Here is a 15349-nt window from a genome sequence, read left to right on the forward strand (position 1 = left end):
AGCTGTTCTCTGCTCGGAGTGCGCGGCTGGTATACAGTAGAGTGCTCTGAGCGGGGTATGAAGAACGCAGCTGGACCGCTCTGTTCTTCATACCCCGTCTGTGTTCTGGGAGCGGGATACAGCTGAAATAGTATCAGCTGTATCCCGCTGAGAATCCCTGATGAGGCTCATCGTTGTCTCTCAGCATGCTGAAAGACAACGATAAGCGACAGAATAACGAAAACTGCACGATGTCAGTGAAGTTACACACAACGATTCGCTCAAAAGAGGGCTTTTGAGCGAATTATGACTGATGACCGTTGTCTGAATGGGCCTTTCCTGAGCTGTGCATTTAATGATATCTTCAGTAGAGGCAAGAGACACTTCAAGAGGCTTTATTGTGTTTATTCATACATACAGGTTCCGAGCAGACATGGTCGTATACATACTGTCACAGCCGCTGCAATCATCTTATAGACTATAAACATATTTCTTCTACTCCGCTGTAATAATTTGATTATATTGCTACTAATATAAAGTGTTAACTCATTGTGACTAGAACAGTAGTCTGCAGCGTGCGGCTATCCAGCTGTTGGAGAAGGACTTGTCCATGTGTCCGATTATATTGTATTATTACAGCGCTACTCTGTCCTTGGGCTGTGTCTGGTATTGCAGCTCAGCCCCAGTCCTTCATATGGGAATAACCCATAGACAATGGAGCGCTGTTAATCCCAGACAACTTTTTAGGGATTTCGGCCTTGTGATGGTTTTACTGCCTTATTTTTGTTTCTTCAGCCACCAAAATTATTTTTGTGTTGTTTTGGCTTTTTTTTTTTTTTTTTTTGACATCTAGGGCAATTATGTCATCTTCCTTTTCACTGACTTTTTTGGTTCCTTTCTTTCTTTCTTTTTTTTAATTCAGCAAAATGCACTACTTTTAAAAATAAAGTACAGAAATGGATTCCTCATTTTGTTTCCAGCATTTTGGATTACAGGGTGCATATGGCAATGGTTTTGTTTGGCATCAGCGGTGCCAAATATATATGTATATTTTTTTCTGTGATTTTTTTTTTTTTTTTTCCCATCTAAGTCCCCCATGATGTCATATATGACCTCCGGGGGTCATTCACACTGCAGTTTCCCTTTTAATTCACACTTATCCACTGTAGCTGGGGCATCCATAGGAACCCCGTTTACAGGGAAAACCAACCCCCTGTAGTCACGAACGGAATTGATCTGCTGTGACAGAGGGCATCTGTCAGTCACGTGATGTCTGGGTCGAATAGCGAAACTAACACTTCCACTTTATCTATTCACTACATAGCGCTATGTTGCCTGTATAGGAGAAGGCAGCAGCTGTTAGAAACTGCTTCTGCCTTCTCCTCTGGGTCCTCGGCTGTTACTAAAAGCCGAAGACCGGGCCTGCCCCTGCTATATTGCAGTAGAAGGCACTTTAATTCCACGTCGTACTTTTGCCATTGGCTGGGATTAAAGGGCAAGACCAAGCGCCGTATGTTTACGGCGCTTGTTCCTTAAGAGGTTAAAGGGGTTTTCGGGACTAAAACAAGAAATAGAAAAATAAACCATATTCATCTGCTTTAAAAGCCCCCTGGCCTGATCTCAGAAGAAGCTGCAATGATTGCGCCGTTCACTGTGTACATGACTGCTCAACAATCACAGGCTTCAGCTGCTCATGACAGTATCACTGCCGACGCCTGATTGGCTGAGTGGTCACATGCACAATGAACAGCATGTGACAGCTGCAACTGCTTCAGCGACCAGACCACGGGGGGGCCGCAGCTCTCATATTGGACTGGGGAGGGGGGGGGGGCATTTTGGGAGGTGTGTATGGCTTACTGTATTACATTCTGTACATTTATATATTTTGTTTAATTGGTCTCGGAAAACCCCAAGTTTTTCAACAACTGGAGAGCCACAAACTACACACAACTTGAGCAAAACCTTTTAAATATCTTTTTTTTTTTTAAGTGAAGCAAGAAGAGATTTCGGCATGCATCCATTACATATATATAGTGATTGGCATATACATTGAAAGTTCACTTATTTCATCAAGAGCTCATTTAACAATGTCATGCATATTCAGCATCGTAATGTACTAAATGTAAATGACTTCGGATACAATGATTTGCATTGGTGTGCCATCTTACAGTTTCTTGGCACAGTCAGGGCAGTAGATCTGCGCATTTTGACATACAAAACGCTTGTTAGCCAAGTTCAGAGAGCACTTCTTACAAATGAAGCAGTACTCGTGCCAGGCTTGCCCTTCATAATTCACCACGTTGGATCCCTTTCCAAAGCCTGTGAAAGAAGAGGGTTCTATTAGTGTCGCTGACTCAGTAAGAAGAGCTGTTGGTCGCTTATTGACTATATAGTCATGAATGTAATATCTATGTTAGTATCAATACACTGGAAAAAGTTATAGATGGGCAGAAACATTTCTTGTTGCAAACTGGAAACGGTCAACAGGTAGACTAGTTGCTGCTAACAGATTTTATTAGGACATGTTCACATGCAGCAAAACTCTGCGCTGCAGAAATTTTATGGGGTTGTTTGTGGCAACAAGCTTGATCCATGTTAAACCTTTCCAATCCAATTTGTACCCTGGTTTTCCTAGGGGGCTTACTCTTTTTCTGCTGTTATACAACAGCGCTATCTGCTGGCTAAAGCCAGTACTGCATGAGGTGACGCGTTGGATAGGCTCTAACAGCAGAGAGGCTGGCAATATACAGTAAGAGAACCCCGACCGATATCTTCCAACATCAGAGCTGTACAGCCTTAAATCATAATGTCTTCAGAGGTCAGACAGTGGATTGGAAAGGGTTAAATTAACAATTCTAGCTGTACTAGATGTCATTTCTTTGTAGGGGACAGAGATGGAAACTAGTTGGCTAAGACACAACCTTCATAGGTGGGGGATGACAACTGGGCATTGAGATGTACACTGTGAATGTTATTGTATGTTGTGCTTGCCCAAAGGTCCACATAGAAAACTAGGCAACATCTCAGTCCTATGATGGAGGAAGAAGGGCCAGTTCATACTAGTGGGTTTTGTTTCCATTTATCTGTTCCGACACGGCAGCAGCTAAACGGTAAAAAAAAGGCTTTTGCTTCAGTTTAAAAAAGACGAAATGAAGATGAAAAATTGACAGACTGCTGCAAAAGAAATGGAACCATAATGGAATTCCTGTACATTTCTTTTTTTGCTTTTTTTTTTAACATTGCAGTTCACTTTTTGGATGCTTCCATCTCCCTGTATCAGTTTCCGCTTTCTTTCCATGTAGGTGTCCCACTAAGGAGCAGCTAGATGGAAACAAATGCTTGTGTGAACTGACCCTAAAGGAATGTTTTTTTTGTTTGTTTTTTAGCTAATGCCCATTATGAATGCTGTTCTTAAGGCCCATTTACAGGAGCAGATAATCGCTCAAAGATCGCTTAAACTGTCATTTAAGCGATTATTTTGCATAAAAAATAATTGGTATTCAAGTAGCTACTCAGCTACTTAAATACTAATTATGTATGTAAATGAAGCCTTCCCTGAGCGCAGCTACTAGCCCAAGGCTATTATCTGCGCTCAGATCCTTTGTTCTCCATGGGAAAAACAATGCTATCAGCACTCCCCCGTGAAGAACGAATGATAAAAGTGATCGTTAAAATCAAGTGAGCTTGATTTTAACGATCACCAAAAAGTGCCCGAAATGCGGGTGCCCCGCGCCCATTTACACGCACCGATTATCGCTAAAACGATCGCCGATTAGCGAATTTTTAGCGATAATCCAGTGTTAATGGGCCTTTACTGGACCCCTGCGGTAGTGCATCCCTACCTCTATGGAAACAAACACAACCCTGTTCAGACGGAGACCTTATTGCTCTCAGTTTGAGTAATAGAACCAATGGTTCCATCCAGGTTTGTGTCTGGATGCAGTTTTCGGCAATCCAAATGGAAACCCGTGTTAGAAATCAGGGATGGAAGCCTGAACATAATGTGAGCAAGCCCTAATTCAACTGCAAAAATCTGCATGTACAAAGACCTGGTGCATTTATACAGTTAGTACCTGTTATAGCGTTGCTACAGCCAGAACACTTTTTGGCTACAAACGACTTGTAGCAATCCACACAATAGTAGTGATCCTCCACAGCGGTGAAACGCTGGCCAGATAACTTCTTGTTGCAAGTTTCACACACAAAACAGTCACCGTGCCACGGCTGGTCTTGATAGGTTATCCCTCCAGTGGTGATCAGCTGGAAAAGAAGGCGAACATTGTGAGGACACTGAACCACGGGTGAGAGAACACTGCATGGGGGGGGGGGGGAGGAGTTGTATTGCAGAAGTGACATCATTAGGATTATGGGTTATAAAGTTGGTACACTTTGCTACAACCGTGTAGAAATATTATAACAGAGTGTCACTCATTTCCATGGTTTGTGTCTGCTATTACAGCCCAGTTCCAGATGACTTGAATGGGGCTGAACTGCAATACCGGATACAACCCATGAAATGTGGGGTCGTTTTTGGAGAGGGAAAAGCAAAAGGTAGACTTTATTCATTTTTAAATATCTTACGGCTCCTTTTAAAGGGTTAACTGGCCAGTAGAAATACTCACATTCTTACACTTTACGCAGTGTTTAGCAAACTTTTGCTCATGGCAGTTGACACAAAAGACATCGGTTCCTTTGGGGAAGAAGCTTCCTGTCCCTATGGTCTGCTTGCAGTTGCTGCATATGAAGCATTCCTCATGCCAGGCACTGCCCTTGTACTCCACGTTGTGTGCGCCTGTCACAAAATGAAGCAAATCTCAGTACTCTATCAAGATTTTTAGCAATCCAGATTTCTATATCGTATTCATGCATTAGGAGATCTGGATTTAAGGCCCATTTAGACACAGCGATTATCGCTTAAAATTCGCTCAAAAGCCACCCTTTGAGCAATAATCGTTGTGTCTAAATGCACGGCCATCATGCACTGTTCGTTCATCGGTGATTTCGAGCAAGCTAGAAATCAAGGATGACTCTGCTATCAGCGCCGCCCGCTGAGAAAATCAGCGAGCAGCGCTGATTCTTTCAGCTGGTATCGCGCTGGGACCTCTCAGTGGGATACCGCTGATAACTGTGAGAACAAAGCAGCTGTTTTGTATATGCAAACAGCTGCTTTGTTCTAGCAATAAGTGGTGTCCTGCTCTTTCAGTAGCTAATTAGAGCTATGCAAAGATGATCGCTCAAACTGTTATTTGAGCGATTTTTGAGCAATCATCTTTCAGTCTAAATGCACCTTGGCCTCATGTCCATGGGCATAATTGAATTGCGGAATCCGCTCGGATGATCTACAGTTCAATATGCCCATAGACTACCATTGGGCATCTGCAGGTATTTAAATACCTGCAGATGTCATTTTTTCCCCGCGGGCGCATCGCACACAGGAAAAAAAAACGTAGCATGCTCCATCTTTCTGCGGATCCCGCAGGGATGGCTTTCATTGAAATCAATGGAAGCCATCCAGTCCGCGGCTGACGCTGCAGACGTGCCGCGGGAAAGCAGGAGATTTAAAAAAAAGAAAAAAGGCGCAGTACAACGGCCAGTGTGCCGATTGCATCCGCTGTACAGAAGAAAGAAGAGCCGGCCGCGACGGAGGAAACCTGCGCCACGTCCGGACAGGTGAGTAAATGCATTTTTTTCCTCATGTCTGCCCATGGACATGAGGCCTAATTACTGCGCTGAAGGTTGGTGGATCGCACAGTTCGAGGTCATTCGAAATGTGATGATTCTCAATAATTCTACACCTTTAAATACTTCGGTCGGATATTTGCACGCAGTATGATTGGGTTCAAGAGACACAAATGACATCAGAATTTGGTTTAAACTACTATACAACATAGTAAATGGTAACCAGATTGGGTTGGGTTGGGATTGGTTTATTGCAGCCATCCACATCATTTCCCATAGCAGTGCAGCCAGTTTGCCGGTGGCTGATGTAGGGCACAGGCTGATCATCTAGATTATGCTGCATAAGATCATCAGTTCCTATATCTAATAGACCATATTGTGTGTTGGGACCTTTTACCTGCTTGGATCAGCTTGTGGCATCCGGCGCAGCGCAGGCCGTCCTCTCTGGTGGTGCACTTGGCACACATAATTTTATTGTCCTTGAAAATAAACTGCTCATTGGCCAGAGGATGGTAACACTTGGCACAACGGAAGCAAGTATCATGCCAGTAGCGGTTCTTGTAGTGCAGCTCCTACAAATGAGAAGAAGGCATATTCAGGGGGGGAAAAAAAATTAAATCTTCCGGATTGATGACGATGATGAACATATTTATCCAGTAAAATGGGGTCTGCCTCACACCCCCGACCACTTTTCTTTCAAAATGTGTTTATTAATTTTCTATGCCAACCATACAACATTTCAATAAAATGGATACTTATTGTACATGCAGGGTGTTGTTCTCTTATCTTGTAGCGCGGTCCGGGTCGCGGGCCAGTGCGGGTTCGTGCCTCTCCACTTTTCCTTTTTGTGTATCGAGAGCTTTATCTTAAAAAGTATTTATTGGTCAGGGGGGCCCCCATCTAGACAATGGTGTCGTTCACACCCCCGGCCACTTTTAAAGTTTGCACTACTTTCAAGGAACTACTAGAGGATCCAGACAATGGTTGACTGCGCTACTGCCCATGTGTGACCCCCAGTACTTAGAGATACCCTGAGGGGAAATCTAAAGATGACTAGAGGCTGCATAAAACGTATGTGACAGCAATCCATAGACACAGAAGCATGTTTAAAATCTAGCAGTTAACTCGATCGAGCATTGCCCTAAGCAAGTACCTGCCCGCTCGGGAGCAAAGATTCGGCCGGCGGGGAGGAAAGGAAGGGAGATCTCTCTCTCTCCTCCGCTCATGGCCGCAACTCACCTGTCACCCGCGCCGTCAGCCGAATCTTTTCTTCCGAGCGGGGAGATACTCACTAAGGACAATACTCGATCGAGCAATTGTCCTTAGCGAGTATGCTCGCTCATCTCTAATACACATACATAACTTAAAGTCTTCCGCTTTAAAAATGACTATTTTCAGGTTTCCCATCAAGTCAGCAAAAAGTATTTCCTCCTTACTTTTCAAGTTTTGTTTTTGCATTTCTTCTCCTGTGATTTAAAACAGGAAAATGTGTTGGTTTCGCCCCAGTAGTCAGATGGGGTAGTCTGGACTGCGACTGCCCTTTAAAGGGTCACTAACTTTTCAAACATCTTGTGCTTAAGTGATAACTAGCAAAACTCCTATATACTTCGGATACAAGTTATAGAATGGACAGTGTTATTTCTCATGTCCCCACAAGGCGGCTTATTCTGAAAAGTTAGGTATGTTGTAAACACTTATTCACTGCAGCACGCTGTTCGTGTGTCCAACAGACACGTAGTTGTCAATACGGCCATTCACACAGCATGCACTGTTCTGATCCAATTTATGAATGAGAGCAGCCCATTCAAAGTCAACCGATCTGTGAAATTCGGACAGCCCACTAACCGCATCCATGCGCTATTTAACTTTTTTTTTTAGCAACCAAGTTTTGCAGATTCATCATGTCCAAGCCCATGTGAATAAGCCCTAACTGCCTTCCACCCACTGTGAGGGGGATGCAGATTACAGAGAAGGACTACTATGCAGCAACCAACTGATTTTTGACTAGTAAACAAAACTAAAGGACACATTGTTTCCTTGCAGAGGACCTTCACATGTTCAGGATTTGCCTACGACTATTCCAACAAGTATTCTGCATGAGGATCTGCAGACGAATTGACCCCATTGTTGTTCACTGGGGCTAATTTGGGAATTCTTGCGGCACAGATTCTTTTGGCTGCTCATGAATGGGGAATGACTGCCCTACTTACTGGCATTGGAATGTCAGCGGGTTTGGTGGGGATTTGGGTGCAGAATTCAGGCCTAAATCCTCATCAAAAGAATTAGCAAGCCTAAAAAGATGCTCCAGATAAGTGGACCTAAACTCTAACTAAGGCTATGTTCATGTCTGCTTTGAAGGCTCCATCCCGGATTCCGTCACTCTTGAAGGAAATCGTGTGATAGCCCGGCATGCAGCGCTGCAGAAACCACACTGAACTCAACAGACCAGATTCCAAGTCAATGGGGTCCATTATGTAAAGGATCCAGAAATGCGTTGTGGTTTCTCCAAAACCACACTTTAGTGATGTCACCATATGAGTTTTGTTTTTTCATCTTAATTATTGGCGTTCTAAGAACACGCACTCCTCTTCTCTGGCTTCTAGTCAACTGGTGGGATTAATTCCCAGAATACTGATTAAACTGCAGCCTATGTAATGAAAATGGTGATTTTTACATACCACCCATTAAATTCTATCTATGGTAATGAGCTCTTATTTCACCACTAGGTGGCAGTATTTAATCATTGGACAGCAAAAAAAAAAAAAAAACCATGAAAACCAAACAAGTATTGCAGCCTGCGAAACAGTCTAGACTTTTGTAGTGAAAACATGTCAATATGATATACAACTCTTACAAAAGTTTCGTAATAAGTATAGAAATAATAGTGAGAACTTTTGCAACTTTTTTTCAAACCAAACTGAGACTTATGAATTACCACAAAATGAAGATGTAAATTAGATCAGGAGCCCAAGTTGTGGTGCCGTCCTCAGCTAGTAATATGGTGCCCCTTGTCTACTTAAAACAACCCTCTGATCCAGAAACAAAGATGGCCGCACCAGCTTCTCTGACTGCCTGATGCACACTGTACATCATTAGTATGCAGAATTAGGCTAAGACACTACACCTGCTTTACTTACCATCGCTACTCCTGTGGGCTGCACTGGCCAATCACATCAGCATGTAGTGTCCTAGTGTATACTACTCATGCATGCTATTAACAGTACACATCCGGTAGTCAAAGAAGCTGGTGTGGCCATCTTTGTTTCTCCAGGACCAGAGGGTCCCTTTAAATCAAGTTGACACAGACACCCAACTATGAGAATTATATACACAAGCCTTTGGCTCGGCTCGTACCAACAAGACCCTAACTTCCCCTACCCCTGCTAACCTTGGAATCCACTCCGATGGGTTTTCTGCATTCGGCGCAGGTGTTGGCGCAGATTTTCTCAAAGCACTTCACACAGCATTTATGTCCATCCTTTTCCACATACTTTTTCCCTTGAAGGGCAGCTCTGCAGTAGTGGCAATCAAAGCGCTCAGACATTGTGCCCACAGTATAGTGGCGTGGACCTAGGAAAACAATACAAATATGAATTACATGGAACCCCCACATAGTATAGGCTTTATAAATCGAGGAGTTTATAGGCATCACTCATACTCCAAGGTGAAGCACTGACCCCTTTGGTCCTGCTTAGGCACCACTGTCGCAGTGTGACCTCCACCTCTGCAGTGGCAGCTGCTCCTACATGCACATATATACATTAATTGGCATATCTACTGGACACATGGCTCAAGAGAACGATTTATCTGTATTATATAGCAATTACATACGCCATAAGGCCCATTTAGACAACAATTATTGCTCAAAATTCACTCAAAAGCCATATTTTGAGCGATAACCGTTGCGTCTAAACGCGCGGCCATCGTGCACTATTCGTTCATCGGCGATTTCTAGCAAGTTAGTAATTGGCGATCAGCCTCATCAGCGCCACATGCCGATTTACTCAGCGGGCAGCACTGATGGCATTCTTTTGGCTGGTATCCCACTGGCAGTTCTCAGTGCGACACCAGCTGAAAGCTCTGAGAACAATGCAGCTGTTTGCATATGCAAAACAGCTGCTTTGTTCTCAGAGCTATAGCAGTGGTATCCCGCTCTGCCTGCTAATTAGATACTTAGAGTTATGCAAAGATGATTGCTTAAACTGTTTTTTGAGGGATTATCTTTCAGTGTAAATGGCCCTTAGCCTTTCTTAAAGTAATCCACTCAGATCGCACAATGGATTTTTTCCAGCTTGAAAGCGTATAAGATCTTGTCTTGGGGTAGGTTTTCACGTACTGGAAAATAGTGCAGCAATTTACACTAAATTCTGCATCAAAACAATGGTGGGAAATGTCAAGATCCACACCCTTGGTGCAGTTTTTGATGCAGATTTGCAGCAGATTTCAGCCTTTGAATTGAAAGCAGTGGCCAGTCGGAGCCGGGTGTAGTGTTAGTATGCATCAGTAGTCTATCAGACAGTCAGAGAAGCGAGGCGGCCATCCTCGTGTGTCCAGGAGGGCCGTTGTAATATATTTCCCTAATAATATATGTATACAGGCCATCACATGCCTCTATGGCCTAATTCACAATTACTGAGTGGAGGTGAAGCGCACCATAGGAGTAGATAGACTGGTGATCTAGTCCTTCGTGTGCCTCGGAACACAACTCAAGGGATATCTAGTGTCTCCAGCCTGTGAGTTACCACAACGGACTTCATCCTTCACTATAAACTAAACAGCTTGGACAGAGGAATGTGTAATAGGTCAGTAAGAGGGATTAATATTTGCATTGCTCCGTCTGCTATGATGTGTTTATTAACAATGAATCATCCACAGCAAGGAACGTCCTTATCCTCCAAGACGAGTCTGAAGACTTCTTCTGTCTTGTAGAGAAACCGCTTACTATTTTACAGGACGAGTTGTGACCAAGGGTTCATTTACTTTCTGGTACTGTTCTATATTATAATGTAATGTTCAGCATATCTTCAGGACTAATTCATCTTAAATGTAGAAAGAAACATGTAAAGACTCCTCAAATTATTATAAGGAGGTTTCCCCCAGCCAAAAGTAATCTAATCTGTGTATTCAGATATTCTTATCCAGTTGTATTGCTTGCTGATGTCACTACATGGTGCCGATCCACCAACCGGAGGTGCGATATGTGCAGACAGCAAGAAATAAGAGGGGTACTTTTTCAATGTGTCTTTTTTTTTTTGTATAAACTGTTGCAAAAATCGTCAATCATCCTATGGCAAAATTATTTAGATTTTTAAAAAAAATTCTTTCCATCATAGCTGCCAAAAGTTTGAATTGTGGGCGTGGCTTACAGTAGCACAAAGTTATGTCTGCTGACGCCATATTTATGGGATTTAAATGGCAATTTATACAGGCACACAGAAGACAAGAAAAAGAACTAGTTCCTAAGAGAGTCTACACGATTTTCCTCGCTTAATTGTTAACCCTTTCCAATCCACTGTCTGACCTCTGAAGACAGTATGATTTAAGGCTGTACAGCTCCGATTTTGGAAGACGTCCGTCGGGGTTCTCTTACTGTATATTGCCAGCCTCTCTGCTGTCGGAGCCTATCCAACGTGTCACCTCATGCAGAACTGGCTTTAGCCAGCAGATAGCGCCGTTGTGTAACAGCAGAAAAAGAGTAAGCCCCCTAGGAAAACTAGGATACAAATTGGATTGGAAAGGGTTAAACTGTGGAGGGGCTCCTGAAGCTGCTGCCTGTCTATATTCTGTACAGGCAGCAGCTTCTTTTGTGTATTTTTTTGTGTTTTGCCACTTGTCTCAGTCATCGCAGAGCCCCTGCCACCAGAGGCGTAACTTGAAGCTCCTGGGCCCAAATGCAAAACCTGGAACGGGGCCCCCAACTATAATGCTTTATTCATAGTACTGGGCTCCCTATATGGAGAAGAGAGGCCTTATGGGCCCCCCAAGACTCCTGGGCCAGGTTGCAACCGCATCCCCAGCATCCTCTATAGTTACGCCCCTGCCTGCCACCTATTCTGCACCCTCCTTAGAGCCTCCTTGAGGTTGTACCTCTCTCCTCCCATGAGCCCCTGCATCTTGTATTTACCCCTGTTCCCTTCCAATCAAAGAATTCATGTCACATGGTCTCCCTCTACCTGCCCCATCATAGAACTCCTATGTTGTGTTTAATCCAGTTCCCTCACAGAAGCCACGCCATCTTGCCTCCTTTGCCCATTCCCCACACAGAGCAACCCCTTGTGCCTATACGGAACCCCTGCCCAGTCACTGTCTTCCTCCTGCTTCTTCATAAAGCCCTGACCAGGTTGCCCTTCTCCACCGCTCCTGACCTTTTCCATTCACAGAACCTCCACTAATGTTGTCTCCCATTGTGACACAGCCTGATTATGTGGTGGCCTAGACATCTTGTCTGCATGGGGTCCAGAAATTTCTGTTGGTGGCCCCTAGTCCTCGCAACATCTAGCCTGGACTGGAGCTTCTTCCATTAAATTTTGATACTAGTCATGATACTTCAGAGCAGGAAGGTTCCAACAAGCTTCTCACTTTCCATCACAGCGGCAGAAAGATTAGTTGCACTTAGCTGTTAGACCCCAGGCTTGTTAGAGGCCACGGCTATATGTGTAAGTCAATAACCTGCTAAAGATCCCATGTCTTCCTCGAAAATACCATCATTTGGTGATAATGTGCATGGGGGAGGGTGCTTTATAACAGCAGTGTGGGGCACTCTGCATAGAAAGCTGCTTCTCACTGCAGTTATACTGAGATGTTTAAAGGACTGCATTAGAAAAGGGATCTAATTATGTTTCCCAGAAATGGCGCCACTCTTGTCCACAGGTTCTGTTTGGTATTGCAACTGACCTCACTTGAATAGGGTTGAGCTGCAATACTTGATACATCCTATGAAAAAGAACACTGTTTGGGGAAAAGGAAACTTTTCTAATTTCATACATTTCCTTTAAAAGACAGAACATAATGCAGCTCATAAAACCGCGTTACTGGATGTGTTGTGTTCTGATGAGATCTAAAACTAGCATAGCTTACAGCCATTGTGTTGACATACTCTATAAAATGTTGCATGGCTCATAAGAGCCAGCTATAAAACAGACATGAGCGCGGTGCCAGGTCTAATTGCAGAAAACAGAATTCTGCACAACGGAGTTATTCTAGATACACTTTTAGGTTTTGTGCAGAAACTTCAGGTTTCATAAAGGAGAGAAACGCTGCTGTCTGACAGCCATAATGCTGCCATATTTTAGTGTCCATATTACAGGCACGATAACCAGGCCACCAGCGGGTAGGCTCAACTAAACTTGGCCAACCCATTGGCCAGTGCGGTCTATGTGATCCAAGAACAGTGCAGATTAGCTACCCTGTTTCCCTGAAAATAAGACATACCCTGAAAATAAGACATAGCATGATTTTCCAGAATTTTTGAGGATGCTTGAAATATAAGCTTTACTCCAAAATTAAGCCCTGCAAACAGTTAATTTAAAAAGTCAATTTAAATAGTGTCCAGGCAGCTGTACATGTAAAAAAGTTAAACCTTTTTGAACAAAAATTATTAGACACGGTCTTATTTTCGGCGAAACACGGTAGATAGAAAATTGCAGCGGCCATGTTGAATGGCTAAAAACCAGTACTGATGGATCAGGTGGGCAGCGGCGAAGAACAAGTGGGGTAATATACCCCCAACCCCCTTCAGTCCCAGAATAGACTTTTGTCATGAAACCAGAGGATGAATTTAACATTATGTGCCGTTCTGAGTGAGGATTAGCAGGGTCATCACGTGTCCCTGCTGTCGGCGCATACATAATTCATGAGCGGTGTACGTCAGATATGACATCGCTGGCGGTGAACTATGCTTGCACGGATGTCCTTCCCAGGCGCATGCGCAGGTCACCACCAGTGATGTAGTAGCCGATGCGCACTGAGCCACAAAGACTCATGGAATATATATGTGACGTCAGCAGACGTTCGGCTACTTTGACAGCGGGGACATGTGACCGCACTGCCAGTTTCTAGAATGAGACATATTTTTAATAGTGCCTTAAATTAGATGATCAAACCTTGGCTATTGTCTCGGACAAACCTTTTAATCCTTGTAGAAATGGAAAGTGATTCAATGAGAAGTTATTTTTCACTTTCTCACAATATTAACCCTTTCCAATCCACTGTCTGGCCTCTGAAGAGATTATGATTTAAGGCTGTACAGCTCCGATGTTGGAAGACGTCCGCCTGGGGTTCTCTTACTGTATATTGCCAGCCTCTCTGCTGTTGGAGCCTATCCAACGTGTCACCTCATGCAGTACTGGCTTTAGCCAGCAGATAGCGCCGTTGTATAACGGCAGAAAAAGAGTGAGCCCCCTAGGAAAACCAGGATACAAATTGGATTGGAAAGAGTTAAAGGTCTCTTATTACTGTCAGTGAATGGAAACAGTCTTATTTAAATGCATAAGCTTAAGATCTAGTGCTGTTCACACATCCGCAGTTTGTTGCAAGTATCCGAATAGATAAGTGAGATCAGCCTGGAGTGCAGGGCAGATGAGTAATTTGCGGGATTATCTACACTAACATGATCTGTAAGAGCAGGACTAGATGCGGACGAGTTTCCAATCTCTAAATGTAAACAAATGTTTCCATTCACTGACAGCAAGCTGAGATTTTGAGAATTAAGAGGAATTGAAATACACAATGAAACAGATACAAAATGAATTCTGCAAAAATTAAACTGTGTTACAAATGTCATAAAGGGGCAAAACCTGCGTTCACAGCACTGGGAATGTCCTGCGCCAATACCCTTTTTAATAACAGATAGGACACTGTAACTTAACACCGCCCTAAAGTCAAACAGTGATCTGTTCTTGTAGCTGTCAAAATAGCATCTGTCATCAGATGCTAAATAAAGTGAGTCAGCTGAAGAAGGGGTTAAAAGATAAAAGCTGGATGTGTGACCTTTCCGAATGTCAGCAGCCTATAAACTAGCCATGGCCGACCTACCAAGCATCTCATTTTAGATGCAATCTGGAGGAATTCCTAAGCATGCCAGGCACGGCTCTAGTCATCATCCATTTATATAGCATTTGTTTCCATGTGGGCCACGGCTGGGAATAGGATGTGTCGGGCCGGAGCCTTCTGGATGCTACAGCACAAGGATTAGTGCCACCAGCAATGTCAAGTCTATGGCAGTTTATTTACAACCCCTTGTATTATAGTGACCGCTGCATAATGAAATAATTCTATCCTAAGTATCAATTGATCGTATGAAGTAATCCCCGGGAACGCCCTACGATGCGGTATATTACACTCACTAGGCCTTACGGAAATCACAAAACCACAACATGGAAATGGGTTGTTCTACAATGTAACTTCACATCATTCCCCGTTGGCATTCTTGACTTGCAGCACTGAAGTCATGAGTTGTAACTAGTGATGAGCGAGCATACTCGCTAAGGGCAATTGCTCGAGCGAGCATTGCCTTTAGCGAGTACCTGCCCGCTCAAGAGAAAAAGTTTGGGTGCCGGCGGCGGGCAGGTAGCTGCGGGGAGGAACAGAGGGGAGATCTCTCTCCCTCTCTCACCCCCGCTCCCCCATGCTGACTGCCGCAACTCACCGCTCCCCCGCGCCGGCACCCAAACCTTTTTTCTCGAGCGGGCAG

At 43.8% G+C, this 15349-nt stretch overlaps 1 protein-coding gene across 2 annotated transcripts in view; it reads right to left on the reverse strand.

The window, feature by feature from the left end:
• Positions 1-358: 358 nt before the first annotated feature.
• FHL1 (four and a half LIM domains 1) overlaps positions 359-15349 on the reverse strand; it is a 72769-nt gene continuing 57778 nt past the window's right edge. For both annotated transcript variants that reach the window (XM_066581835.1, XM_066581836.1), the window contains exons 2-6: positions 9047-9228; positions 6056-6230; positions 4602-4771; positions 4053-4239; positions 359-2298 (exon numbers count right to left, since the gene is read on the reverse strand). In XM_066581835.1, coding sequence (XP_066437932.1) covers positions 2144-2298; positions 4053-4239; positions 4602-4771; positions 6056-6230; positions 9047-9202 — 843 coding nt within the window. In that variant the 5' untranslated portion in view covers positions 9203-9228 and the 3' untranslated portion in view covers positions 359-2143. The remainder of the gene's footprint in view (positions 2299-4052; positions 4240-4601; positions 4772-6055; positions 6231-9046; positions 9229-15349) is intronic.

This window comes from Eleutherodactylus coqui, chromosome 10, assembly GCF_035609145.1.
Source record: "Eleutherodactylus coqui strain aEleCoq1 chromosome 10, aEleCoq1.hap1, whole genome shotgun sequence".
Lineage (NCBI taxonomy): Eukaryota > Metazoa > Chordata > Amphibia > Anura > Eleutherodactylidae > Eleutherodactylus > Eleutherodactylus coqui.